Source organism: Anser anser (assembly GCF_964211835.1).
Source record: "Anser anser genome assembly, chromosome: 1".
Classification (NCBI taxonomy): domain Eukaryota; kingdom Metazoa; phylum Chordata; class Aves; order Anseriformes; family Anatidae; genus Anser; species Anser anser.
Window position 1 is genome coordinate 61,642,384 of NC_139720.1, and position 27,351 is coordinate 61,669,734.

A 27,351-nucleotide genomic window follows, 5' to 3' on the forward strand; every position below is an offset into this window, starting at 1 on the left:
ACAGAGCCATCAGCAGCCCCCTGCAGAGCAGAAAAGCCCAGCATTCAGAGCCAACATGGAAGATAAAACAATTCACCATCTCTACCAAACAATCACTGTCACCTCAGCAGACTTGTTCTTTTTGTTTTGGGTTCCCGTTTTTTGTTGTTGTCATTTTTTCTTTAACTAGCAGTTGTGTGCTGTCATGTGCCCACATCTACTTTCATTAGGAAGCTCCTTGAAGCATTGATTGTTTCATTACTGTCTTATTAAGGGAATCGCTAATAATCATAACACTTCAACTACGTGGGTCAGGCTATCATTAGAATCACAGAATCATTAAGGCTGGAAAAGACCTCCAAGATCATCCGGTCCAACCATCCCGCTACCACCAACATCACCCACTAAACCATGTCCCAAATTACCACATCCAACCTTTTCTTAAACACCTCCACCACCTCCCTGGGCAACCCGTTTCAATGATTAGAAAGTCTCAGCTTTTAGTTAAAAATAAAAAAGGGCATTAACAGTGTTACTTGTCCTGAAAAAAGCTTTAAAATGCCCTTATGCAGAAGGCAATAAAAACAGCCCGACCATTAGCATTTTTAAATCTCTGGTTACTTTAACATAAAATCTCAAGGTTTTTAAAAGTAAGCTCAAATTTTTTCCATATGTGAAGGTAGAAATGCTGAAAAAGGGAAAAGTGTGACAGGACAAATTGTTTATAAGATACTTCATAAAGCCATATATGAAATCATGTGAAGGACTCGAACTGTACCCAGGTACTCAGTGGAAGCCAGCACAGACTGCCATGCACATGCCCCTTGCTCCAGAAAAGCCAGGTACCATTTGCAGCAGCTGAAGCACCCCTGCGTGTCTGAGCCATGTAATGTAACCTATCACCCACCACCTGATCCACAGCTGCCCAGGACTCAGACATCCACAGCAACACGCCAGTCCGAAGGCTGCTTTTGCCTTGGGTGAAAGATTTTCATCTCCTGACCATCAAAACCAAGCCAACAGGAGCCTACGCAGGCCGCGCATCTGACTGCCGACGGGCACTCGAGCGCTCCAAGCAGACCCACTGCTCAGCTAACCCTTGTTGTCACCCTGACATACGCCATCCCCGTGAGACAAGGATACTGGAGCATCCAGGGACCACCACGGTTTCCAACATGGCCAAACCTCTGCCAGACTAGCAGGGAATGTTTGAGGAAGAAGGTCTGTGCCCAACCAAGGCCCAGGACTTATTTCCACTTAAGATACTACTAGAATAAATTTGGGACAGTTTTAAAGCTTCTGTGGCTCAGCTTTCATCCATGAGCTATGAACAGCCATCCGGCTTTCTTTCAGTCCTCCTCAGACCACGTTTACCAGGGATGACAGCAGCAGCATTACCAGTTGCCTTCCACATCCCCATTGCACACAGCAAGAGCGTGGCTTTGTTGCTTTAGCCAGGCCATGGCTCCTTTGCGTGCTTCCATTTCCCATAGCCGCATGCCTGGTATTTTAAAAATACACCTCAGAAACAAGTGGCACAACAAACACACATCTGGAAGGATACAACGGCCCAAGACCTCATGGGGATTGTAAAGGAAGCAGCTTCACCCCATGGCCTTGGCTGCGGAGGTCCCACAAAGCGTTTTGGTGGCCAAACCCCCCAGTAGGTGCAGCTACCCCAAGGCAAGCACACTGGGGCAGACCCAAACCACCAACGCCCACGCGTGCTTGTGCTACTGGGGTCGGGCGCCATTTGGGGGGGGGCGCCGCCATTTGGGGGGGGCGCCGCCGTTTGGGGAGGCGCCGCCATTTGGGGGGGGAGCTGCCATTTGGGGGGACGCCGCCATTTGGGGGGGGGGCGCCGCCATTTGGGGGGGGAGCTGCCATTTGGGGGCGCCGCCTGGCGGGCGGGCGCGGAGCCGCAGCCGTGCGGCCCCGCCGTGTCCCTTTAACGGGCGGTCCGTCCCCGCCCGCCGCCCGCGGCCCGCCCGCTCCCCCCGCCGCCCCGCGCCGCGGCCGGTAGCGGCGGGCGGGCGATGGCGGCGGGCGGCGCCGCGCGGCTGCTGCCGCTGCCCCGCCTGGGCCGCGCCGCCGGGGCGCGGGGGGCGCTGCCCGGCTGGACGGCGTTGGGGCGCGGCGGGCTGCGGGGCGGCCGCTGGGCCGCCGTGGCCTTGGCGGTGCCGGCCGCGTCCGCGTCGGTGCCCGGGCAGCGCCGCCCGCCCGCCCGGCCGCTGTGGGCGGCGGAGCGGGAGCGGGCGCCCCGGGGGCTGGTGCTGCGGCTGGTGCTGGTGCTGCGGCTGGGGCTGCGGGCCTGCGGGCTGCTGCTGCGCTTCGGGCCGCTGCTGCTGCTGTACCCGCTGAGCCGCCTGCGGCCCGGCCTGGGCGCCCTGTGGCTGCGGCTGCTGCGGAGGGCGGCCGAGGCCGCGGGCCCGACGTGCGTCAAGCTGGGCCAGTGGGCCAGCACCCGCAGGGACCTCTTCTCCGAGGCCTTCTGCGACGAGTTCTCCAAGCTGCACGTCGAGGTGAGCCCGCACCCCTGGGCCCACACCGACGAGCTGCTGAGGAAGGCCTTCGGCGAGGACTGGAGGCGCGTCCTCAAGTTCCAAAGCCAGGAGCCGGTGGGCTCGGGCTGCGTGGCGCAGGTGTATAAAGCCTACGCCGACCTCGCGGCTGTCGCTGGCGGCCAGGCCAAGGAGCCGGCGCAGTGCTCAGAGTTACGGTCCGCTTCTGAAGCGTGGGAGGCGTCAGGCTTCAGAGGCCTCTTCAGGTGGCTGAGGAAGAGGAAGAGTGAGGGGAGGTGGGAAGAGAGGAGCAAGGAGGAGCTGAGCCTGGTGGGCTGCTCCCCTGAAAGTCCCGTGAGTGGAATGCGGCGTGTGGAGCAGATGGCCAAACCGCCCCTGAATGCAAACCCTTCACCAGCCAGACATCTCACGCCTGTAGCCATTAAAGTAAGTCATACATCGTACTGGCAGACGTCTCAAAGTGGAGTGCACTGAACAATGCTAAGGAGACTTTGGTTCCCATGGAGATGAGTAGGCTGGCTAGGGCTAGGTGGAGCAGCAGAAGTGACACTCGTCTCCCTGCCTAACTTTCCTCAGTGCTTGGGTTCCGGCCAGCTGTAATCTAGACAGCAGTGGCCCCAACTCTTGCCAACCTGGAGAACCCAAGTACACATCCTGCCTGTGGCACCATTTGGCATGGCGCCTGGGTACCAGAAATGCCTGCAAAGGCCCAATTCATATAAAAAGAATGAATATTAATCTTGGTGTCAGCTTTCAGAAAATGAGTCTTCTTTTCACATGAAGAAATCTGGAACAGATCGGTTCTTTCCAGCAAAGTTTATTTGAAGAAATTTTACATTTGAGCTGTTACAAATGCTAGCCTGTAATACATAGCAGGAAGAGGGCAGGCGAATGAAAGCAATGGAAAATGGTATGGGATGAAATTGTAGGCTTCAGCTGAGAAGTGTTCCATCTGAAAAATCATAAAGTGTTTCTTTATGACCTAAGCCATGGCAAAGTAAGAATTCTCCTGAGAACTAGCTGGTGAAGCCTTGTTAGCACCTAAAGACCGGATCCTGTCTTTCTGGAATATATCGTTTTAGCTGATCGAAATAGACTATCGTTTTTACAGTGTTCTGAGAGTTGATCTCGTCACCATTTTTTCTTGTGCAGGTCCTGCATCCTGGGCTAGTTCACCAAGTCCAGATGGATCTGTTTATCATGAAGATGGGTAGCCACATCCTTGGACTTCTCCCTGGATTCAAGTGGCTCAGTTTGACAGAGATTGTGGAGGAATTTGAGAAGCTTATGATTCAGCAGGTATGTACAGTGCTGTGGTCTTTGCATACTGAAGTAAAACTGACCATTTCCTTCCTTCTGACTGGCTCTAACTCCATCTGTACAGCTTCTTTTTAAAGGGCTAGATGAAGGCTTGCTTATTTTTTAATTAATCACTCACATAAAGTTATTGTAGGAAACCTGACATGCTCACAATATAAAAAAGCAAAGCAACAGATAAGTTTAACAACCTTTATTAGATTTAAAAATCTGTTTCAAGACTGAGTATATTTTCTAGGAAGCAACCTGAACAGCTGATGAACATAGCTGCAGTCGTTTTTGCAGGACTGTGAAGGACAAGTGAACAGTGGTCAAAGGCCTCTCTGTAGGAAAAGAATCTCTCTGAACAAGTGCTCAGACGTTTTTTTTCTCTTTAGTCCTATGTACACGTTTATAATCTGTACTCACTGGTTGTGTTTCTTAGCCTTGAGGTACATACTTATTAGCATAATTAATATAGTTTTAAATGAGTTAATAACAGTCTATATTGTATCATCATCAGACTCATAGTGTTGGTAAAGTTAAACTTTACAATAGCTTTGAAAACGTGTCCTGATTCACTAATGTCTTATAAAGATGCAGTGCTGAAACGTCCTTACTACCGTATTGACAAAGATTTTCCTACAGAGTTCATTACTGTTATTATATTTCTGTTAAAATGAACCATTACCTGCTAATTTCATTTTTTGTGTCTAGATTGCAGAGTCTGAAGTTTCTTTTAAACCTTTGAAAACCTTAACTCTTTTTTTCCTATTGCAAGAAATATACTCAAGCAAACCCATGCTGTAAGCTTTTCACTGTATTCAGATATGACTTAAGGTCATTAGGACCAGTCAAGTGGTGCCGAGCTTTTTCTGGATGCTCTGAAGACTCAGGAGTAGGAGGTGCTCAGGAGAGCATCTCATAGGCCTGTTGTCATTTTTCACTTCTCTTTGAAAGAACAAGAAATATTCCTATGATGCTTCCCATTGCCGGGTGAGGGAGGTGAGGCAAGGTTATCTTCCCTCCCACGTCCTTGTGCAGCAGCAGTGGACTGCAGAAGGTACAAGAATGTTGTTGGAGGGAGAGGTGGCCTTGGGTTGAGGCACTGGATCACTGAAAAGCTGGGGCTATGGCTTCTCATAGCGGATTATTTTGTGTGTCTTAGAGTAAATTTCTTCCTGCTATGTCTGCCTGTCTGTCTGTAAAGTGAGGCTAGGGCTGCAGTTCTCCCACCCTGTCTGCCTCCCTTGCTATTTGGACAGTTAGCTTTGGTTCAGGATCCATCTCAACCTGGAAAATAGTGCAGTCCTGGTCTTTTTTTGGGGACACCCTGCCTGTATAGTAAGAGTAACTTGTATTTCTGAGGTGCTGGGTTCTGGGCCATTCATTACCGAGCCTTACTCTGCTCTTCCATCAGGAAAGTTATAAGCATGTAAGAAGCACCACTCCTTGTTCTGTTTCGATTCTGGCTTTTTTAACAGGTTTGCTGGTACTGTGCATTGCACTGCACAGTAACATCCTCATTGAGGATCCTGAAGATCTACTTGCATCTCTTTCCCAACCTGCTTTTTCTTTTTCTCCCTTGAGATCGACTTACGCTACGAAGCCAGAAATCTGGAGCGCTTCCGGCAAAATTTCCTGCATGTTGATTTCGTGAAGTTCCCAACTCCCGTCCGCCCTTTGGTAACAACCGATGTTCTAGTGGAAACATTTGAGGTGAGAATTGCACAGCCTGGGAACAGTGATAGCAGAGAGAAGGCCCTTAGGAGAACACTAAAGAGGCGTCTTTTGAGAACGAGCGCTCACGGGCGGAAGGATGCTTTTCTCATACTTGCTTGAAGAGATCGGTGTCCTTCCTTCAGTGTCTCTTCCACTAGGGTTTGTTTGTAAACAGTGCATCCCAGAAGACAGGTGGCAGACAGCTCTGTGTAGAAGTGAACACTTGGCTCAAAACCAAGCAGACTAGCTGCGTGTGCAGCCACCGTGTGCTTGCCTGTGCTTTGCAAACCAACACCACGCTCCGGCTGCCCTCTGTGGTGGGTCAAAGCAAGGAGCTCAGCAATCTGACACGTTTTTTGATGCTTGTCCCACTTCCTTTGTGTATGTTTGAATCACAGACCAAAGCTACTCTCAGCCGTAGGTTTTGTGCATGCAATCCTGGCAAGGGTATTTCTGCCCCAGGCTGCATCACATTCTTCTTCTAAAGCACAAACCGTTGCTTCTCTCATGTTCTCCATCACAGTAGGTACTGTCTCCACTGAGCTGGTCCCTTCTAAAGTATTCTTACTGCATTTCCTCAACTCAGCACCTATGTAAACATATGGGTCAAAGTGGGACACGGGGTGTATTTGACTCCAGCTCTGTCCTTATTTCAGGAGAGTGAGCCCATTTCGCGCTACCTGCATGCAGAGGTTGCCACAGAACTGAGGCAGAGACTTGCAAAGATGGGCATGGACATGCTGCTAAAGATGGTACGCACTTGGCTGAGGCTGGAAGTGAAGGTGCTTTTCCCACAGAAGCTATTCAGTTGGGGTAATAAGGCACTGTGGCTAAAGAGAGAACAGAACCTATTTGCTTCCCACGTCTTCTACCCTTCTCCCCATGGACTCAAAGACACAGCTGTGCCTTTTGGAGCCAGCCCATGGATGCCAGGTATTGTGGTAACCCAGGACGTGGGCTGCTAGGGCGCTGCAGCTCCTGAAATGACAGAGGGAGTGTCTACTTCATGTGCAGTATAACAAGGGCTGAGTAAAGCCCGGACTAGACACGTCACCACTGTAGGCTTTGACGCAGAGCTTCTTTAGCTGCAGAAGGGAGATCTGCTTGCACACGGTAGGGTCCTGCTGTGCAATTTGATCAGAGCATTGCTTACAAAACCCACTGACCGATTTAATGAATATTCATGTACTGCCTAAGTGCTGTAAAGTGTAATATAGTTAGCAAATATCAGGCTCTGTGCAGATATTGTGGATGTGACTCACAGGGAAAACAGCTAGCTATTATTTATTTATTGACCCCTCCAAAGCTACCTTCTTTAAGGCAGAACTAAATGTGGAGTAAAGAAAAACCCAGCCAGGCTTAGCTTACAATTTAACTTCTGGCTGTCTAGTTCTTGTATTGCCAAAATAATCAAAAGTGATTTGGAAAGGAGTGCTGAGAGGTGACACAACTGGCTTCTGAGAAGCCATGAGAACTAGCAGGGAAGAGCTGCAAAAGAACCTCCCAGTGCTGAGCAAGCGGGCAGCAAGGGTCAGGTGGGATTCAGCTGATAACTGCAACCTTGTGCGAAGGCAGTGGGGAGGCTGCAGCTACAACTTCATATGCGATGGCAGACACTGAAATGGCTTTTACCACTCAGAAGAGCAATGGTGGAACCACAATAGATAGTTTTATGCTGACACTAGATGTAATGGTTAGGAGCAAAACAAATCCTCCAGATTCTAGGAATAGAAAAGACTTAAAGAGCAGAGAAGAAACATTAAGGCCATATGTAAACCAAATACCTGTCTAGAATATTCTACATTTCTAGTCCCTCGCCGTCCATGATCTTCCATTTCAAGGGCTGTAATGGAACTAAGAAGGGTGCAGAGGAAGGCAGCCAGGACAATTACCAGTGTGGAATGGCTTCTCTGCAGGAATGATGAAATAACTGGGACTCTCAACTCTGAAAAGTAGAGAAATTGGAGTAGTTTATAATGCAGATATATGGAGTCATGGGTGTGAGAGAATAAATATGGATCTACTGTTTATGGTTTCTTAGAATAGTAAGGAGGACATAAAAAATAACAGAGGTCACTTTTTCAGGCAGTGCCCAAAACCCCTTCTATTTTCACATTGCCGTAATTATTTACATGACAACTAGACAAATTCATAGGTGGAGAAATCCACCAGATACAGAGAGAATCTCCTTTGGGTAGGAAGTCCTGCAGCCTCAGTTTGCCAAGAATGTTGGTGGAGAAGTATTACCTTGTGCTTGCCCTCTTGTTAGTCCTTTCTGCTGCTAGCTGCTAGCAGAGATGGAGAAGCACTACATGCATTTGTTTCCTCTTCTAACTTTTCATTACTTTTCAATACAGCTGTATTGATGTGCTGGACTAGATAAACCTATCCATGCACTAAACCCCATACCAGTGAGTGGCAAATGGTCTGTTCTTACTGGTTCTCTTTGGCAAGGCCCTCCAGGCTGTGTTGGGCATAGGGTTAATGGTCAGGGAGAGGTACCGTTCCCTGCTGGGACTCCTTGCTGTTTTACCTGACCTCTAGCAGATGGCAGGGTTGCCTCACGCAGCTCTGCTGACTCACTCGGAGCGAGCAGTACCCGCCCTGTTTCAGCAGGGTTGATCTGCAGCAGAAGCCATTTACTGTGTTGCCGCCTGAGGTGATGTGTGTCAATAAGGGCAGGGAACAGTCCGGGAACAAACCCCTGCTGTTTGCCTGGGGTTTGGCGTGGGCAGGCTTGGTTGGAATCAGCTGCTCTGAGGCCTGCCTGTCTTCCAGGTCTTTGTTGACAACTTTGTGCACGCTGACCTGCACCCCGGGAACATCCTGGTGCAAGGCACGGCCCAGGCCAGCACTGGCGGTGGGGAGCGGACGGCCATCGTGGACCTGTGCGACACGCTGGTGGTGGAGGTGCAGCCGCCCCTCTGGCGGCTCTGCCTGGTGCTGCTGGACGCGGGGATCGTGGCGGAGCTGCAGAGCGCTGACATGCAGAACTTCCGCGCGGTTTTCACAGCTGTGGTCCAGGGCCAGGTGAGGCTGGGGAAGGGAGAGCGCCGCGGAGCCTGGTGGGTAAAGCATAGTGCTCTTTGTGTCCCCTTACAATCCTCCTCAGGAGGGGAGAGGAGACTTGCCAGCTGGGAAGCTATACCAGACACGGGGATGAGATGCTCAGCTAAAGCAAGGAGGCTGTGGGAGTGGAGTGATTTCAGTGGCCGAGGAGACTGAAGGTGTCTAACAGGAAGTGGTGGCTGCGCCTCCCTGCTTTGGAGTGCTTCTGCTGCAAGTTGGGACTGCCTGGGGGCTGCTCCTTTCAGAGGCTGTTGCAGGATTGGCCAGGTTTTGCTACAGAAGAGGAGGGAGTGGATTAAGATCTCAATCTTCCACACGTTTCCTTCTGCACCTTCATCCTCCATATTATTGTTATGTCAGTGTATAGAGAGGAGAGACAGCTAAACAGGCGGGGGTGGGGGGGGGGTGGGGGTCTGACATCTGCCAGGCTCCTCTTTCTCCTCCTTCCCACTTTAAAATATATTCTCAGATGGGCTAGAGAATCCAGTGCTGATGTGTCCTGTTCATTTTGAGAACAGCATCTGTAATCACGCTGGTGTGTTGCTGTTTCTCAGCTGTGGGTTGGATGGCTCATCAGCATATAGGAGGGACACATTTTACTTTGGTCCAATCTGCTGAAGCATACCCAGAAGTCAGTGCTAAAATCAATGTATTCAGGCCCATTCTGTACTGCCAGACTTACTTCTAAGTTGATAAGCAAAAACTCTGAATGTTTTCTTGCAAGGCCTTCATGGTTGGGTTAATTTGTGATCTACAGGTGAAAAACTTTACCCCAAATGTCTTTGCCATACCCGGGGCCTCTGGCTCTGTGCATCACTGTCAGACACATCATCCAAGAGGAGCTGTAATGTCACTCATTACACTCAAACTTGTAATACACTCAAAGTGTAGCGTGGATACGGTTCTTCCCTGCTGCCTCCTCCTTTTCTTGCCAAATGTCCCGGTATAGAATCATCTCGCTCTTCCCTCCATGGTTTGCAAACGGAAGGTTGGACTTAGCCTGTAGGGAAGGGTTATTAGATGCCCTTCTTTGCACCATCTCCTCCTCTGTTGAGAAGAAAATGTTAATCCTGTGGATTTATTCCCCCTTGCCCCAAAACTTTTATCTGAGAGACGATCTTTGTTACATCCTCCCCTACAAGACCTGCAAGAACAGAGCAGGTCTTTGCCAGATACTGGCTAGGAGTTTTAGATCAGTTCTGCTTTTCCTGCACCCGCTTCTGTTGATTGCTTGTGTCTCTGTTGCTGGAAATGGGAAGTGTGGCCCTGGGAGTTCTCCCTGCAGTATGCTTCCTCCAGGAATCTGCAGCAGAGGCCTTGCAGGGTTAACAGCGTGCAGCTCCCCGCAGGCCTGGTACCAGTGATCTAGTTCTGCTGATTTTTCTTTTCCGCTTGTTTCCCAGGGGGAGAGGGTGGCAGAACTGATCCTTCATCATGCCCGTGCTAACCAGTGCCAGGATATTGAGCGATTCAAAGCCGAAATGGCAGAACTAGTGACCAAAGTCCGGGGGAACACCATCGCCCTGGGAAAGGCAAGTCCACATACAGTGTCCCACCCTCACGTACCCGTAATTCAGCGCAGCTTCACTTTCAAAATGGTCTGGGTGGAAAGGCCAGCTGTGATCCCCTCAGCACCACCAACCAGTACTTGGAGCTTTTAGTTCCTCAGATGGTGCAAAAGTCCCTGAAATCCTTTCTTACTTCCTTCTAACTACAACAAAAAACATGTGTTTAGTTTTGTTTTTTTAAATTTCTAACAAGAAACGTGGGTCACAGCTGAACTCTTAGTCTTGGGCAGGGTGGAGAGGATCATACTTTGATGCTGGCTGTTGTCAACCCAGTGATCTTGTCCCACCGCCAGGACTAAATGCTAACAAACATTTAGAATCCTACCTGTCACGCATGTGACTGTCTTGACCACAGGTTTTTTTGATCAGCTGCTAATGTCTCCTTTTCTATTCCAGCTTCAGGTGGCAGATCTCCTCTCGAATGTCTTTAAATTATTGATGACCCATAAGGTGAGGTCCTCTCACTGTCTGCCTTCAGCAGCTGGGAGTTCATTTGGGGAGGTAGAAGTACTGGGATCATGAAGGGCTGTCAAAGTGGGGGCCTGTGACTCCTGAAATGAACGTCAAGGAGGGGGACTGACAGAAGGCATGGAAGGGTTGTAGGCATGCTATTTCCCAGGCCCTGATACACATCCTACCAAGACCATTTCTATTTTGTTGGATTTTGTCTTAATACTATGTTTAATGGTTGATATTATTTACTAAAAGGAATTTTATATTATACATTAGGAAAATATTTAGTAAAGTGTTGCTGTAGGATGTAGTTTTTCTTATCTTTTTTATATTCCCTTAGAAGCAGAAAAGGAACTCTAACGTAGGCGCCATTTGTATATCACTGCACGCTTTCCTCCCTGAACTTTTCTTGACGTATTTTTATGTAACAGCACTAGGCCATTTTACTGGTACGTTAGAGCCCTCAAAGTGAGGATTTGCTCCCAGAAAGGAGATTCTTTCTTGTAACTTTCTGTAAAAAAGCTCCTATGGCCGGAAACAACCTTGGAAATCAATAGCTATGGTGAGCTGAACTGGAGAGGAGAAGGTTGTCAGCCATAAGCGTACCCAGCCTGCAAAGGGTCCCTCTAAACGTTCCTTAGTTAGAGCTCTCAGTCAGTAAGACTCATTAAGCTGGTCTCCAGTAACATGAAATGTAGTTTAGGCCCTTACAAAGGGCCTACTCACAACTCCGTGAATTCTTGGTGCCCTGGTATGCCTTGAAACAATCATAGGACTGGGAACTGGGGGCTAGTTTGTTTCCATGCGTAACAGAGGGCTTTTTGTCTGTGATATGGGGAGCTCTTTTGTGGCCCTTCACAAAGTGAGCTGCCCCTTACACAACCACACGCCTCCAGGTAGGTTGGATCCTACTGCAGGTTATAGCCATGTTAGCAGTGGTCAGGAATCCTAAACTTCTGCTACTCCAGTGTGGGAAAAAAACACCAAAAACTATCACCCTACTTGGAACTGAAAAGTCAACTCTTGGGTTCCCTTAGGACACTTCCACTGAAACTGTTATTTTTTGGACCTGCTGCTGGATCTCAGAGTGTTCTGAAACTCCAAATGATGAAGTTGCAGCATGGTTTCAGATGTACTTACAAGCTCTCTCCTGCTTCTCCCCTTCCCTCTCTGCTTAGCCAGAACTGGCACCTCTGTGAAATGGGCTCGGAAGAAAAAGGTCCACTGAGTTCATTCAGTCTCTTGTGGTTCTAGGTGAAGCTCGAGAGCAATTTTGCTTCCATCATCTTTGCCATTATGGTTCTGGAAGGTCTTGGTCGTTCACTGGACCCTGAACTGGACATCCTAGAGGCAGCTAAACCACTGCTCATCAAAACTGCAGCTTCTGTCCTTGAATAGACTCCAGCGGCTGCTGCCCTCTCGCCGTGCAGGGTTACCTGTGGTGCCTGCGAGCTGACAGAAAGAAGCTGAAGGTGAGGACACTCACATGTCTCGGGGAAATGCCATGTGGTGATTACTCTCCAGTCATGTCAGCCAAGCACCAGACATGGGATGGTTGTAAGGCCTTCATTTTCCAGGAAGATTTTTCACAGATGGAGAGTTCTGACTCTTACGATTACCTGGTTCTATGCTCTGGTAGTTTTTAGCTGACATATCATGTAGTTCAGGTGTACAAGACCACTGCAGCCTGACGAGGAAAGCAGTCTTACTGGTCTAAAAGTCTTTAAAAAGATGTTCAGTGATCAAGCTTGTTTTGAAATAAATCAGGTTAAGTATTTTAAGTTAATTTACTGACTCATCTGTCACTGTGGTATGAGAAATGATGTTCCGACACCTAAGCAAGCAATTCGGGATGAAAAAAGCCAGTAAGTCTCTTTGTCTTTTGTACTTTAACTTCTACTTTTATTGTAGAAGTGTCCTGAGATCCTGCATGGAGTGGTCTGTTCTTGGTCACTTTGGATGATAAAAACAGACCAGTCGATTATTTTTTTTTTCAAACTCCCATACTCTAGCACAATACTGTAGGAGTTTGGATTATGAACAGCAAAAGAAAGTATTTGACTTAACAGAAAAACTAATTCCATAATAAAAATATTTTTTTGGAATATTTGTACTGGTCTTGGTTTTTGTAGAAGCCTAAAAAAAGTCTGTCCTCTCCCTGTGCTGCTGGCCCTTCCCTACCCCTGACACCGTCCTCCCCCCCCAACTCTCGCCATAGGCAACTCAAAACCTGAACTAATATGCAGATGCTTTTTTTTTCTTTGTTCCCCCAGCGTAGCTTGCAAAACAAAGAGTCCAAGGGTTTTCCTGATGGACTGAAAACATGAATGTTTAAATTGGATAATTACAGTCATCAACAAATGAGCTAAGTCATACATGGCTTTTAAAGTCAATTATTTTAATAGTACTCTTAAAATTATTTTATGGCCTTATTCTTATGGTAAGAAACACAAGTCTATGAATGATTGGGAATACCATAATACTAAATATTTTCCCAGATACGCTTTACATGAAATTGCAGCCACGCAGGGTAGCTGCAGTAGTCTGTTTTCAGAGGGCTAAGCAAAGAAGAGAAAGTATGTACACGGATGATTGGCTGTTTAATGGTGATTATAAAATAATGATTAATGATACATAATTGAAGTCTGAAAAATAAGTTTAGAGTTCTGTTCAGTGTATTTCATGTACTTTAATTAGGAACTGCTCCATTTCCAAATGATTGAGTATAAAAAGCAGCAGCGGAGTTTAATAGTAATGTTTAAGATCTAGGCTTGTGTTTGTAAGTCCAGGCAGACTTAAACTCATAACTGGGTACGTTATTGTCCTAACCACTACATGATTTTGAGTAAGACAACTGTCTTAATTTAAAAAAAAGGGGGAGGGGGGGGAGGCAAGCAACCCCTGAACGTCACATTAAAGAAAACCTCCATGTGCTGCCACCGGGACCCCCTTTCACCCAGCAGTGTGCATACCCCCCATACCCCCCTACCTGTTCCCACCCAGCCGGCACCAGCGCTAGGCACTGCGCCCTGCAGTGCTGTGCTCTCAGCGGTTATGCAGGTCTTAGGCACAGCCACCAACACTTTCACCAACAGCACGTTTCATCCAACTTCATCTAGAAGCTAAACGGAGCTTAAACCAACTGGTAGGCTTCGGTGTCTAAAAGGCAGAGCTGTGCTTCACATGGAGCTTGCAAATATGCAGCAAGATGTAATTTTTTTCAGACCTTAATGAAAAAAAAAACACAATAAGAAACAACCCTCAAAGCCTTTACTTTATACTCAGGTTCCTCTTTGTTTCCTTTCCCTTCCTTTTTTTTTTTTTGTAATAAAAACCTCAGAATGGTTCATGCATATTATGGATCCTAAAGTTAAAGATAGCCCTTTTAGCCATTAAGACCTTAGAACAGTTTGTAAACATTGGGATGACAGACCTAGCTTTAACCTTAATTTTTCGGGGGAAATCTAAAGGCATAACCTCTCCGTTATTGCTGGAGGAACACAGTCTGAGACTTAGTGCTAAGAAACTGTCGGCCATTCAAAAGATTAAGCAGAATTTCAGAGAAACTCCCTTTTGCATTTTTTTTTAATTTTTAGAATCTTTTATCACTGGTGATGTGTTCCTGTAAAAAGCACGAGCTTTCATAATACCTGCACTCTTTGCTGAGTGATAGTCCAGAAAATGCGTTACATGTTTCTATGTGTACACAGAATGTCAGGCAACAGCATTTAAATTTTGTATCCAGTTTGGTTCTGGGTATTACTTAAAAATTTAATTTGTATTATTTTATATCCTAGCACACTTTCTTGAAAAACAAAAAAACTCCAATATAGCTTTGAGTGCTCCAGCAAACTGTGTCATGTCCATTCTCATTTCCTAAGTACCCATGTGCATTGCATTTTTTGCTACCCAAAGCTGATAAAGGCATTCTCTGTGACACTGCTGCTATATTTTGTATCTGTGATGATATGAGGAAGAGGGAAAGCATTTCTGGATGTGACAATAACCTCCTCCTCCTCTCTGTGAACAAAGGCACTGCCGCTAATCAGTGTACAATGTATTAGAAACACATCTCTTCTCCCCTTTCCTGTTGTGTAAAAGCATCTCCTGGTGTGTCTTAATGTTTCTTTTCTGCGGAGGGGAAAAAGTGGTAGCATGTCCCTGGGAGTGGCTGATGCCACACTTCACTAAGGAAAGCGAGTCATGCACTTCAAATAGGGGAGTGAGGAGCCAGCTGCATCCTGAACTCTGGTTGGTAACTAGGTTTTCACCTAGTTCCCCCCCCCCCCAAAAAAAAAGAAAGTTTCTTTTATGCATTTTGGTTTTCTGTAAGTCATTCTTCCTCTAGGGAAATGGCCTGCGTTTTATGAAGAATACTGACAGTGGAGGGATCTACACTCACCTGCAGCCCAAGCTGGATGGTTCCAAGCTGTCCTACCAGGTTTTCTGAAGGACCTCTCCTCTTACTGGATTCCTGTCCTGCCACCTACAGCAGCTCTGGACCCACAGCGCTTCTGGCAGGAGGTAGCACAACTTTTTCATACGTACGGACTTCTTTCCTACGGATCTCTGCAACTCAAGTGCGATGGGACACTTGCAAGAGTCAGTTGTTAATGATGGACATTGCAGTGGATAATTTCTACTGTATGCATGTACATTTTTTTCATCCAGCTGGTCTCCAGCTCTCCTTCCCCGTATTTCATGTGATGTTAACGTAGCAAGGTAAGTCATACGCCAGCATCACATAGCTTTACTTTCTATTTTATGTTGTCCTTGACCTTTAAGAAATGTGCTCTTCTGGCCCTGTTCTGGAAGAAACACAGCAGGGCAGAAAGCTCCCAGAATTCAGCAGCAGAAGTCTTTTCAGGCCTGTATTTAATTCCCCTGCCACCTTGTACAGTGGGACGTAATCTGTGCCGATGGCCATGCTACTTTACAGTAGCTGTGAGAGAGCTTGAGAGACTCGTTCCCGGGGAGTTTCTTTTGACCTTCATTCTTGTTCTTCACTTAGTACTGTAAATTGTGTGGCCTACGCCACTTAACTCATTCCTTTCTCTGTCACTTGGTATCTTGAAAGTAATTAAAACGTGTCACCCGCTGCTGCGTTCAGGATTGCCCCACGACTCTTTTCACCAGTCCCAGACTACAACACTGAACTCTACAGGTGCTGACTGCTGTGGAAACGGCTGGCCCCCTTCAGCTGCCTGTGGGGCAGGACAGCAGCACTACGCTTGTGTTTCATGTTAAGTACCAGCGTAGGTCTGGGTTGCAGACTTGGGCCTGTCAGCGGGGTTGCTGCGTAAGCCTAAGACCGAAGAACAGTTTGACAGGGGTGGGGGTCCACTCAGTGGCCAGGTGGGACAGAACAGTAACCCCAGGAAAAAAAAAATTAAGGGACAGAGCAGTGAAAATGCATGCTGGCTGCAATGAAAGGGAGATAAAAGATTTCTCCACGAGTCCTAATGTCACAGCTGCGCTCAGGCACCCAGACTGCAGCACAGTGCCGGACATCGAGGTGCAGAACGGGTTTGTGGACTGATCGGCACCTGCTTACCCACGCTGCCGTTTCCTTACGCGAGCAGCGATGCCCGGAGCATCAAAAGATTCTGTTCCCTGAGGTACTGCTGAAGGTCACAGTGTTTCTGGTCTTCTTTTTGCGCCTTCTCCTGTGAATGGTTTCTGTTCTGGAACACTTTCCTTTTGGCAGCCTGGTGCTGCTTTTGTTGCCTGTCCTGCTCCTGGGAGTCTTGCTTCAGCATTTGCTGCTGTGACTGCATTCTGCTCTTCAGAAAATCCTATGTAAAAATAATGACGTGCAATTGCAAAGCTTTTAGTCAGAATATCATCTACAGTTATCACTGGCATAGCTCAGAAATAGGTGTATTTCATTAATTTGTTATTATTTATCTATTTATTAATGACATAGATGGTGGGATTGAGTGCACCCTTAGCAAGCTTGCAGATGACAGCTAGGTGTGGTGCAGTTGATATGCTAGTGGGACGGGACGCCATCCAGAGAGACCTGGACAGGCTGGAGAAGTGGGCCCACGTGAAACTCCTGCAGTTCAACAAGGCCAAGTGCGAGGTGCTGCCTCTGGGTCTTGGCATTCCCAAACATCAGTACAGACTGGGGGTTAAACGGATTGCGAGCAGCTCTGCAGAGAAGGACTTGTTGACACTGCCAGTTCAAATCCAATTTTTCATCCACCAATGTGCACTTGCAGCCTGGAAAACTACCTGTACCCCGGGCCAGCAGGGCGAGGGAGGTGATTCTGCCCCTCTGCTCCATTGAGACCCCTCCTGGAGCCCTGCGCTCAGCTCTGGGGCCCCAGCAGGAGGACATGGAGCTGTCGGAGCGAGTCCAGAGGAGGACCACAACGCTGATCAGAGGGCTGGAGCACCTCTCCTCTGAAAAGAGGCTGAGAAAAGTTGTTCAGCCTGGGGAGGAAAAAGCTCCGCGGGGACCTTATTGCAACCTTTCAGTACTTAAAGGGGACTTACCAGAAAGACAGAGAGAGACTTTGTTTTCATAAGGGCATGTAGTGACAGGGCAGGGGGTAATGGTTTTAAACTGAAAGAGGGTAGGTTTCGATTACATGTAAGGAAGAAATTCTCTGCTATGAGGTTGCTGAGGCACTGGAACAGGTGGCCCAGAGAACCTGTGGATGCCCCATCTCTGGAGAGGTTCAGCGTCAGGTTGGATGGGGCACTGGGCAACGTGATCTAGTGAGATGTCCCTGCCCATGGCAGGGGTTTTGATCTGGATGATCTTTAAGATCCCTTCCAACCCAAACCATTCTATGACTCTATAATAATCTGTGGAAATTCATTCCTTGCAGAAGACTATTTATAGAAGACTATTCCATGCAGAAAGACTATTTCTATGACAGATACAGAAAAATTCACTTCCCATCTTTGATCTGTATGCATGTTAAAGAAAAGTTAACATTTGAAAGTTGCATTTATGTATCATCTCCAAATGATGTAATTATATTGGATATAAAACAGGTGAACGACAAATACTCTAGATGGCGCTACAGTTGGAAACACAGTAGTAGTACAGGCAAAACTTTTCTGAAATGTCCCTTACCAGCCTTTCTTTTTCCTGTTCCAAGCTCCTTTCATTGCGTTCTGCAAGCAAATTCTCTCTCTGCAATCGCCGTGTCTGTAAGAACTGCAGCCTCTGACTTGCCTTTCTGTTCTCCTCCTCTGACAAGAAGGATTCCTTCCTGCTCCTCTCTGACCACGCTGCTTGAAGCAATGCCATGTGCTGCAAAGCTCTGTCTTTGTGCTCCAGCTGTTTCTCCAACCCTTGCAACATTCTCTGATGCAATCGCTGCCTGTTTCCAAAACAAATTTTCTCAAATTTCTCAGAAAATAAAAGCAATTAAAAAAAAAGTGTGTAAGATGAAAAGCAGATATTATGGCAATCTGGGCTCAGTTAATATTACAGGACTCTGTTACATTATGAAGATTAAGCCTGTATCCTAAACAGAGGTGGCAAACCCCCCAAATGGGCTGGTGCCTGGTGTGAGCTAAGTGCAGCCATATGCTCACCTGACTACAGAACCTGGCGTGGCTCTGTGTTCTTGGGCCTGAAGACCAGGAGCCAAGGAAATGGATTGTAGGACAAATCCAGGCAACTTGGGGGCTCTGCGTATTCATGGTGGTGGTGCCACAGGGGCAAGAGAAGAGATGGAAAGAGGAAGGTTGTGGGGGAAAGGACCTGCAAAGTGTAACTGGACTGTGGGGCAGGTGAGGGAGGCAAAAGGACTCTGGTTCTGGGGATGAGATTGAAGGGAATTTGCCCTCGAGCTAATGCTGAAGGCTATGGGTCCATTGGCACCTCCTTACTCATACCTCAAGCACCAATTTTATTCCCATTACTGAGCCATCGTGACTCTGCAGACACTAGTATAATGTGCAACGTGTGATGTTCGGAGACTGAATGACAGCACCGAGGAGTGGAGATTTCTAATAAATGTCGGATGGTTGGAAAAAGCAAACAAAATAAAACAGCTCCTAGGTATTACCTCTGGTTGTTCCGGCGTAGCTGGCGTCGGAGAGCTTCTGCCTCTTGCTGCTGTTGCCTCTTCCGCTGCCTCTCTTCCTCTTGTCCCCTTCTGTGCTCAATCTTGGCTCTGCTGAGGTCCATCTCTTTCCATCTCTCCTGAGATGCACGGTTAAGGACTGATTTCTAAGCAAAAAACAAATCCTGTAGGTACTACGGATTCCTTATCAGACATTAGAAAAAGAAATATCTGCCTCCCTCTGGAGAAACAGAACATCTTCCTGGATTTCTATGCAGTTATGCTAACTCACTTCCTGTTGTCCAAGACTTCTACCCATAGTCAAGAAGTCTTCATGTTTTCTTCAGTAGTAACTGCATTTCAGTGCTGGGCAGTGTTTCTAACATGCATTTTTAAACACACTGTGCTGTGAGAGGAAGCACCTACAAGGCTTCTCTTCACAGCCGTAGTGCAATAGTTCAGCTGGTTCCTCTGTACTCCTCACAGTGCCCTGCATGAGGGAAGGAGCAAGGAAACATCACCAGTACTTAGACATGCATTCTAGTTATGTTGCTAGAGATGTTTAAGTCTAAAGCAGAGTTTCCACACAATATTTTGCTCTCTCAGATGCATTCTCCCTTCTGCTCCCAGCAACAACTAGCATGTTCTTGCCATTAGCCACTCTTCTGAAAACATAACATCTCCTTCCAGGTCTTTCTGGAGGACATCTCCAATATCATGAGCTGGGAAACCCTACAGGGCCTTCAAACAATGCCCACTGCCTCCTTATTATCACAGTTCCTGACAGACTCGCGTAGTATTTTGACAGAGATCAGCTTGTTAAGAGAAATCAGCGACTTCCTAGGCATAATAAGAACCTTTGTTCTTCAGTGTATTACCGTCCTTTGCAAAATTGCACCCTGTGAGTGGTTTGTGATTAATGACTTGTGGAGGGAAAGATCAAAGAAAAAAATCCAAGGTGTTTCATAGGTGGGAGATGAACAAATAGTGTTATCTAGCAGGTAAGGACTGGCCTAAGGATCAGGAGACTCGAGGTTCCACCCCAGCCCTGACGTGCATTCCCTGCCACGAAATTCAGCTGGCTAGCTAGACTTTCTCTTTTTTGCTCTCAGGATCTGTAAGAGATGAATAATTCTCTCCTATCCAGCAGAGTTGGTTGGAAAGATAATTTAGGAAAGATTACATCTAAAATAAAATAATAATAATAAAAAAGAACTATCAGAAGTGCAGAGCACAAATACCAGAAGTGCCCTGTTCCTGTACATCACTGACTCCCAAGTGGAAACTTTATGTTTCTATTTATGCATTATAGCCATTATTTTACATGTGCATATATATATATATATTTTTTTTTATGTAAAAGCCTTTAAGAAAGATCAAACGAGAGTATATTCTCACTTGACATAAACAAATCACTCAATCCTAATAGCTAAAAACTAGTTTGGACAAGTACTTACTGCAATGCTTTTGTCTTTTAGAAGATGCAGGAGGTTTGTGGATCTCCCAGCCTGCGCACTGGAGGTGCTGTGTGGCCTCTGTACACGCAGAGCTGACTCAATGGCCAGCCTGTCTTTCTCCAGTGATTGATTCACTCGGTCAAAGAAGCTTTGTCGCCTGAAAGGACCCAAAGCACTGGTTCCCAGGGAAGGGCTCCTTTGGGAAGGCCGGATTGGAGCTTCTGCCACTCTGGACTCAAAAAGGCCTTTTAGATAAATTAGAGCAGGGACATATGAAGTTATAGGTAACTTATAAAAAGAAAGCAGATTAAAAAAAAAAAAAGTCTTTTCATATAAAATATGTTCAAGCAAGACTTTTATAACTAAGTATCAACATTTTCCTCTGATGGAGTGAGGCATTTCTTAGTCTCCCCAGATCAGGTCTCAGTGTTCAAAAAAGAAGTTTACCTTTGCCATCAACCAAGAATTTTTTTTACAATACTACTTTAACACAAGACCATTGACTACACTTACAGCTACTCAGTTTAAGGGTTTGTTTATGTCGTATTTTGCAAACAGGCATGAGCATCTTCTGCCGGTGCTCTGAGACAACCAACACTGATACGTTTCTGCAAAGCCTGACCTATAAATCCTGCTGCAAGACAGGAGAAATTAGCTTGGGTACAACACTGAGCTAACAGTTACCTAGCTTTTGGGTGACTGCGAACACGGGCAGAGTTTGCTTGCACCTTTCTGCTAAGGACAGCATGGACTTGAGCAGCAGTTACTGCACAGAATGATGGTGGAACGCCCCCGGGAGGAAACATGCCTTTCTGTGACTCACTCCCTCTAACAGCACTGTCACAGAGCACTACAGAAGCTATAATACTTGGAGAAAACTCTGGGCTTCCAGAATCCTTACTGCAATGCTTACATTTGTCACAAAGCTTAAATGAGAATGGCACCAACTGGACTAAAAGCATGATCCAAACCCTTTGGAGTGACAGGGGAACAGAAGTTTAATCAACGACATTATAAAGCAATCACTTAATAAGAGCAGGAGTGTTTCCTGCTGAACGGTCCTGGTGAAATCATTTTGTTATCTGTAATCATAGCTAACATTACAGATGAATTTTTAAAGTAAGGTATTTATAAAAAAAATAATAATAGAGTGAGCATTATGATAAAAGTTAAGAGAACTCAGCTCAAAAGCTGCTGCTGTAGTAGCTGTAAATGCCAGAAAAAGAAACACCCCAACTTCCATCTGAAAAAGAGATCCATCCTGAGAAAAAGATGAACAGCTTCCCAACCCAAGCTGCCATTAATACCTGCGTACTGCATGACGCTGGCTGTACGCAGCATGGCATTATGACGTTCTCTTTCAATGCATCAAGAACTATGGCTATAGAACATGCTGGCCCACTGCAATAATTTTTTTTTTATTATTTTTAGCAATTTTTATATTTGGATAAAATAGCTACAATTTCAGTACCGTGTTTGTGTTTAAAATGAGCGTCAGTTTCAGCACCCTGCTGCCTGCTGCCTGCTTCCTCCTTGCGGACTGCCTCCATTAGCCAGCTGTCCGTGCTGACAGCAGCATCGACCATGGTAGCATGAGCCGGCTCCCTCTGGGGACTCTAGAAACAAGGAGAAATGCAATCATGATCCAGACCTGATAAGGAAAAAGTTGGCTTCCTGAACTTGCAGTGTGAGATGTTATGCTGCAACTCGAGTTTGAGGAAGAAAAAAAAGAGCATGGGAGTTCTTCACCGAAGAAATAAAAAACTCTTAAGTAGAGTACTTTCTGATAACTTTTTGTTTTTCTCCTCATCTTAAAATGACCTAAAAAAAAATGACAGTACTACTGCCTGGAAGGGTCTAAAGTGGCACAGAGAGATCAGGCCAGAGGAGCTCCGGCAGGAAGACAGCGTTCCTGGCACATGCCAAAAATCCACATTCTAACCCTTGCAGAGCAATGGAAAAAAGCTTGGCAGTAGTTGGTGCACATGAACCTCCTCCTTGCTGACCCTCGCCCAGTACCCTGCTCACAAGCACCAGAACAACTACGAAGGATCACAAAAGGCCTTTGATTCACAGGAGTGATGCCTCTGCCATGGTTGAGAAATATTTTAATAGAATTATGCCAGGGACTGCCCTGGTGTTGAGGAATCCTTACTGTAATCCTTATTCAGCGTGAAGTCTATTGTCTGACACTTTTTCCTGCCTTTACGCAGAGGCAGGATGTAGAGGAGCTGGGCTAAGCAACACTTCTCAGATACTGCAAATGTGGAAGAGGTTTTAGGAGTCCGCTCCAGCCAGTGACAAAGAATGACAGCTTCTAGCTCTTCCCCACACCAAAGGATTAGGAAGACAAGGGAGAGTAAAGTCAGACAGTCCCTGTTCTTTAGCAGGCATACACGAGGGTCACACCCAAAACCTTTTGTAATTTTTCAGGACCAAGAGCAGAAAAGGTAAGGTAACACACCAGAAATTATACAAATAGCAGACTACGTGTTAAGAGACAGTATGAAGCACTTCTTACCTTAGGATCTAAAACCTCCTTGTCCTCTTCCAAACAAGACTCAGCATCTTTTGGAGCATTTCCTGCCTTCAATCTCTTCTCTTCCTTCTTCTCTTCCTCTCTGGAAACACTTTCTGAAGAGGAAATCCTCACTTCAGACAGTTGCTCTTCTATTTTCTTGCGGAGCTCTTCTGTAGCGACGCTTGCTCCTGGCACGAAGGCATCTTCTCGCTGCACTTTGTGCCCTGTGGGCTGAGGGTGTTCGCAGGCTGCCCGGCAGCAGCGGGGAAGCAAGGTGCACCTGCAGCTGCACGTAGCACAGGGCTGAACTGAACTCAGGCCCCTTGGCCAGCACTCCAGAGCTGAGCGCCCCTGTCTGCGATGCCCTGAAGGTCTGTAACCCGGTGTCACCACGTACGGGTAATCCGAGCTGGACTCCACCACCATCTGCCTGGCCACCAGAGGCATCTGCAGTTCCAGGATGATGCGCTCGCTGAGGGGCAGGGGGATGCGCAGGGCTCGGTCAGCAGGTACCTCCTTGGTCTGCCCGTTCCAGAAACTGACAAGCACTCCCTTTCGGTTTTGTGCTGAGCATATTAGAAAAAAGAAAAAGGTATTAGAAAGAGGGTAACCTGTGTGATGTACCTCTTAGAAACTAGCAATTAAAGTAATAGCATGAGTTACAGATGATTTTGTAGCACCTTACGTGATTTTTTCTTTAAAGGTTTAGAATTTGTCCTTTTGAGTTTCCTGTGAAGAGGCAAAAGACAACAAAGCTCTTGCTAGCCAGAGCGAGCCAGGATTTTATCCTGCCAAAGCTGGAAACTAGACTAAGAGATTATTAGGTGAAACTCATGACGGCCAGGAGCATTTATCTCCTTGTGTTGGTGGGATACCCCCACCCCTCCCAGCAAGCCCACCTTGTTTTTTTAGGACATTTCCACGCACAGAACAAAACAAAGGCTAATTCTGGGGGTGGTGTTAATTCTAACACTGAAAAGGAACAGGATGCACAGGGCCAACAACAACAACAAAAAGACAAGGAAGAGAAAACAAGCGGCAAAGGGTGAATTCTCCATGGCTGAGACTGTTCTCTGTGTCGTGGCCAGCAGCTGTGGCGAGTTTAGCGCTGATTAGGAAGCCAATACCTCGTACCTAAGTGTGCCTCCTCGTTCTCCACAACCTTTAGCACAGTGCCTGGGCCAAAACGCTCAGCTTTAGCCTCCCATGGTGCCAGGACCCTGTCTCCTGGAGCGAGTGGCTGTCGCCTGGCATCTTCGTAGTGGAGGATGTCGTAGAGAGGCGTTTCCTGCACGCGAAGATCCACCTTGCCTTTCAGAGCGCGACTTTTGTCAAACTCGATTACAAAGCGTTCCCTTGAGCCCTACAGGAGTAAAGCACGCAGTTTGCAAGACAGACATCCGGGTCCAACTAACACCCAAACACAAGTGCTAAGAGGGAAATGGCAGAAATCCCAGTTCCCAGGAACGTGATCTGTGAACGCAGTTGTCCTCCTCCACCAGGTTTTTCACTGTACCGTGTCCGTGCTGGACTTTAAAGTAATTAAAAAGCTGGGGCTTAAGGGGCTTGACAGCCATTCTCTTCCTTGCCTTTTGGACTTGGAATTTAGTAGGCTTACCTGGCTCAGATGAGCACAGTCAGCATGCTAAGAAAGAGCCTTGCCGGGAAAACCATCCACCCAAGTAGCCAAAAGAAACTGCTGCATATGATGCTGCTAGTTACATCGTAACCAAAAGGACAGGAAACCTTTAAAAAGTCAGTAAAAAGCCATAGCCGCCACAAATTCGAGTACTTTAATTTAAGCCTCCAGCAATGGGTGTGGGGCAGATTCTACTGTGAAAATCTCAGCCTTCTCTGCAGGTCCGTGAGAGCCCTTACACAAATAACGCTGTTGGCCAACACCTGTTCAGCCCATACTGGCTCCCACAGCTTTACTGCCATCACCATTTATTTAACTAGCCCCTGAGCTGGAAAATGGACTGGATTTTTAAAGAAAGACCGCAGGGGAGTATTTCTGTCTGGCATCCTAAGTTACACCACAGATTCCAGAAACACAGAAGGAAGAGAAAAAGGAAAGCTCTCAGCTCAGTGAGGAGGAAGTGGCTCCTGCAGGGGGACATTCGGGATCGCTATTACTATGACTGTTTACTCAATTGACTGTGCTGCTAGGCTGCACAGTGAAAGTAGACAAGAGGGATATAAAGGACCTGCTTAGTTTGTCTGGTAACCCCTGAGCCTGATTGATTTCCAGGCTGTTTCTGCATGCAGAACTCTTCACAGCAAACAGCCAGTGATGATCACAAAGACAAGATGAAGGTAGGGTGTGGGGAGAGAACTGTGGTCACAAAGTGTGCAGGCTCACAGGAGAGCCACCCTACAGCAGTGCCATGGCGAGGCACGGGAAGGACAGGAAAAAAGACACACGGAGCCCAGGGAGAGCGCTTTACAAGCACGGTTCCCAGCGAATAGCTACCTTCACCTCTTGTGCAACGTGGCCCAGGTAATAATAGCCATCAGCCTCTCTCCTTGCCAGCACACGAGCCCCCCTCAGGAAACTGGATGCCTCTGAGGATGAATGAATGAAATTCCTTTTTTCTGAGGATACCACGGGCATGCAAAGGGAATCTGGGTTCCAAGCGCAAACAGGAAAGCTGTAGGAAACAAATCCAAGAAGTAAAGACCGTGGTCACAGAACTTCTGTAGCTTGCTGCAATGGAAACAAACTAAACCCACATGGGATTCCGCCAGCCCTACCCTGCCCTGCACAACCGTCTTTGTTTCCTAGCTTTTCTTCTTCTCTTATCAGTGACCCATCTATAGCTTTTGAACTTACTGTGTCAGTGAACATCCTGGCAGCACAGAGCCAAAGGGATCTTTATTAGCCGTGTGACAACACCGGACGTGTGAGATGGGCATGGAGCTTGTCTGAAGGGGGAAGGAGATGGAAGCAGAATATGAGCAGGACTTTTGAACACTCAAATCCCTAAACAGGAGTATTACTTTTAAAATGGAAGTTTACTTTCCAGTATGATACTTCTCTCTGATTTAATTTTTACATCATATATTTTACTGTACTGTGCTCTTCATCTGTAAGTTTATCACAAATCATCTTAATTCCTTAAAATCGAGAGAAAAAACTATCTAAAAAAAATGCTACAGCATATAACCATTGGAGCCTATCAGCATTCTATTCTACCGTGAAGGAAGCACTAAGGATGTGGTTTTTAAATCAGAATAGTTTTACTTTCTCATTATTATGACATTTGGTTAATCGATCTTAGCCCCCACGGCTTCCTCCCTGTCGGTCTGTCCCTGCCTCTCAAACAGCAGCTTGCAGACAAACAGTGGTCGCTCCTCTTGCAATCTGCTTCTTACCCAGAGAGCAGAACTCTTCCAGCAAACGTGAGCTGCAAGGTCAATGAAGGGAGCAGAAGTCAGGTAAGAATGGAGTCAGGGACTGAGTCTCGGAAGACAACGTTGCCCTTGCAGGTCAGAGCCAGCACCGGAGCCAGGTGGCCTGGGCAGGAGAACGGCAAGGGGACCTGAGAGGTGAGCAGCATGCGAAACGTTTGAGAGAGATGAGAAAGGCAACGGTGTGCCAGGGTCTGAGAGAAGAGAGAAAGACAAAATGCAAGGGGGTAGGGAGGCTGAGGTGACAACCAGACTACGAATCCTATATTAAAGCGCTCAGATTTTAATGAAAAAAAAAAGGAAAAGATATACTAACGTTGCATTAATCAGTTAATCAGGTATTAAATAAAAACAATGGTTGAATAGTTTGCCACTATTCTCTGTAATGCTGTTTCAGCAACAGTTTATGTCTATTGCAAGACAGAAGAGCGGGGAACTTAAAATTTGTTAACTACAAAGAGGACCAAAGGGCGGGCATAAAAAACCCGTGCTATGTCAGCTGAGCACTGTTAGGGGTAGGAGTTTGGGACGTTAACTGGTTTAGATGAAACTGGTTTTTATTTATTTCAGAGACCCAGCAAAGAAAACGTAAACCCAGGGCAAGACAAGGCGAGGGTTCCTTCCCTCGGGACCTCCACCTGTCAGCGACGCCTCTTTCCGAGTGCTGCTCTGTACGGTTCCGTGGAATCGCTTTACGGACCAAATCTCGCCCGGTAAAAGTAAGCTTTGCCTGACCGAGCTGCACCCGCACTTGTCCGCAGGCGCTGCCGGTGACGCCGTTGCTCAGGGCCACGCAAGGCGCTGCCTTTCCTCACACGGCGATTCACGGACGGGCCGGGCGCAGGGCTCGGTCCGGCACCCACCCGCTCCCAAGCCGCGCAGCGAAGCCTGGCCCCGCTGGGCGAGACGCCGCCCGGGGGGGGACCAGCCCGGGGGGGGGACCCGTTACCGAGCGCCGGTCCCTGCCAGGGCCGCGCCTCCTCAGCGGCACCCGGCGGCCCCGGAGCGCTGCCCCGGCTCCCCCCGGCTCCCCTCAGCGCCGCAGCTCCCCCCGGCTCCCCTCCGCGCCCTCACCGTTGCTACGCGACCGGGCACCTCGGGCTGAACCAACTGCGGCGCCCCGGGGGGGAGGAGCGGCTGTTCCCTCAGCCCGTTCCCTAACGGCGAGCAGCCGCGCCCCTCTCTGCCGCTATCCACAGACAGTATTTGGCCTGCGGAGGTGGCTTCGCTCCTTTCTCTGCGCCCTCCGTGCGCCAAGTCAGCCCCGAGGAGCAGGAGCCTCCCCCCCCCGGCGGCGCGTTGGTGCCGGCCGCCGCCGAGGCG

The 27,351-nt window shown here is 47.5% G+C and overlaps 2 protein-coding genes across 8 annotated transcripts; one reads left to right on the forward strand and one right to left on the reverse strand.

Moving 5' to 3' along the window:
• The first annotated feature begins 1,976 nt into the window (after positions 1-1,976).
• Positions 1,977-15,095, forward strand: ADCK2 (aarF domain containing kinase 2). Of its 2 annotated transcripts, XR_014583185.1 has the most exons (9): positions 1,977-2,927; positions 3,654-3,800; positions 5,388-5,516; positions 6,176-6,271; positions 8,298-8,549; positions 9,992-10,120; positions 10,553-10,606; positions 11,864-12,081; positions 14,958-15,095. XR_014583185.1 is itself a non-coding variant. In XM_083833115.1 (8 exons), exons 1-8 carry the CDS (start codon positions 2,016-2,018, stop codon positions 12,005-12,007), a joined length of 1,863 nt encoding a protein of 620 aa, XP_083689241.1. In that variant the 5' UTR covers positions 1,977-2,015; the 3' UTR covers positions 12,008-12,607. The 2 variants fall into 2 exon arrangements, 1 of the variants encoding a protein (XP_083689241.1); XM_083833115.1 differs by lacking the exon at positions 14,958-15,095 and having other exon boundaries at positions 11,864-12,607.
• LOC310898123 (uncharacterized protein) lies at positions 13,284-27,332 on the reverse strand. Of its 6 annotated transcripts, none has more exons than XM_083832608.1 (12): positions 27,103-27,332; positions 25,993-26,159; positions 25,451-25,542; positions 25,091-25,268; positions 23,752-23,980; positions 22,618-23,183; positions 21,568-21,712; positions 20,097-20,341; positions 18,643-18,806; positions 17,700-17,949; positions 15,012-16,404; positions 13,284-13,835 (listed from the first exon to the last, which is right to left on the reverse strand). In XM_083832608.1, exons 3-11 carry the CDS (start codon positions 25,531-25,533, stop codon positions 16,180-16,182), a joined length of 2,085 nt encoding a protein of 694 aa, XP_083688734.1. In that variant the 5' UTR covers positions 25,534-25,542; positions 25,993-26,159; positions 27,103-27,332; the 3' UTR covers positions 13,284-13,835; positions 15,012-16,179. The 6 variants fall into 6 exon arrangements, with proteins under 6 accessions (XP_083688734.1, XP_083688735.1, XP_083688737.1 ...); XM_083832609.1 differs by lacking the exon at positions 27,103-27,332 and adding an exon at positions 26,774-27,092; XM_083832611.1 differs by lacking the exon at positions 27,103-27,332 and adding an exon at positions 26,667-27,092 and having other exon boundaries at positions 25,097-25,268.
• Between the last annotated feature and the right edge of the window lie 19 nt (positions 27,333-27,351).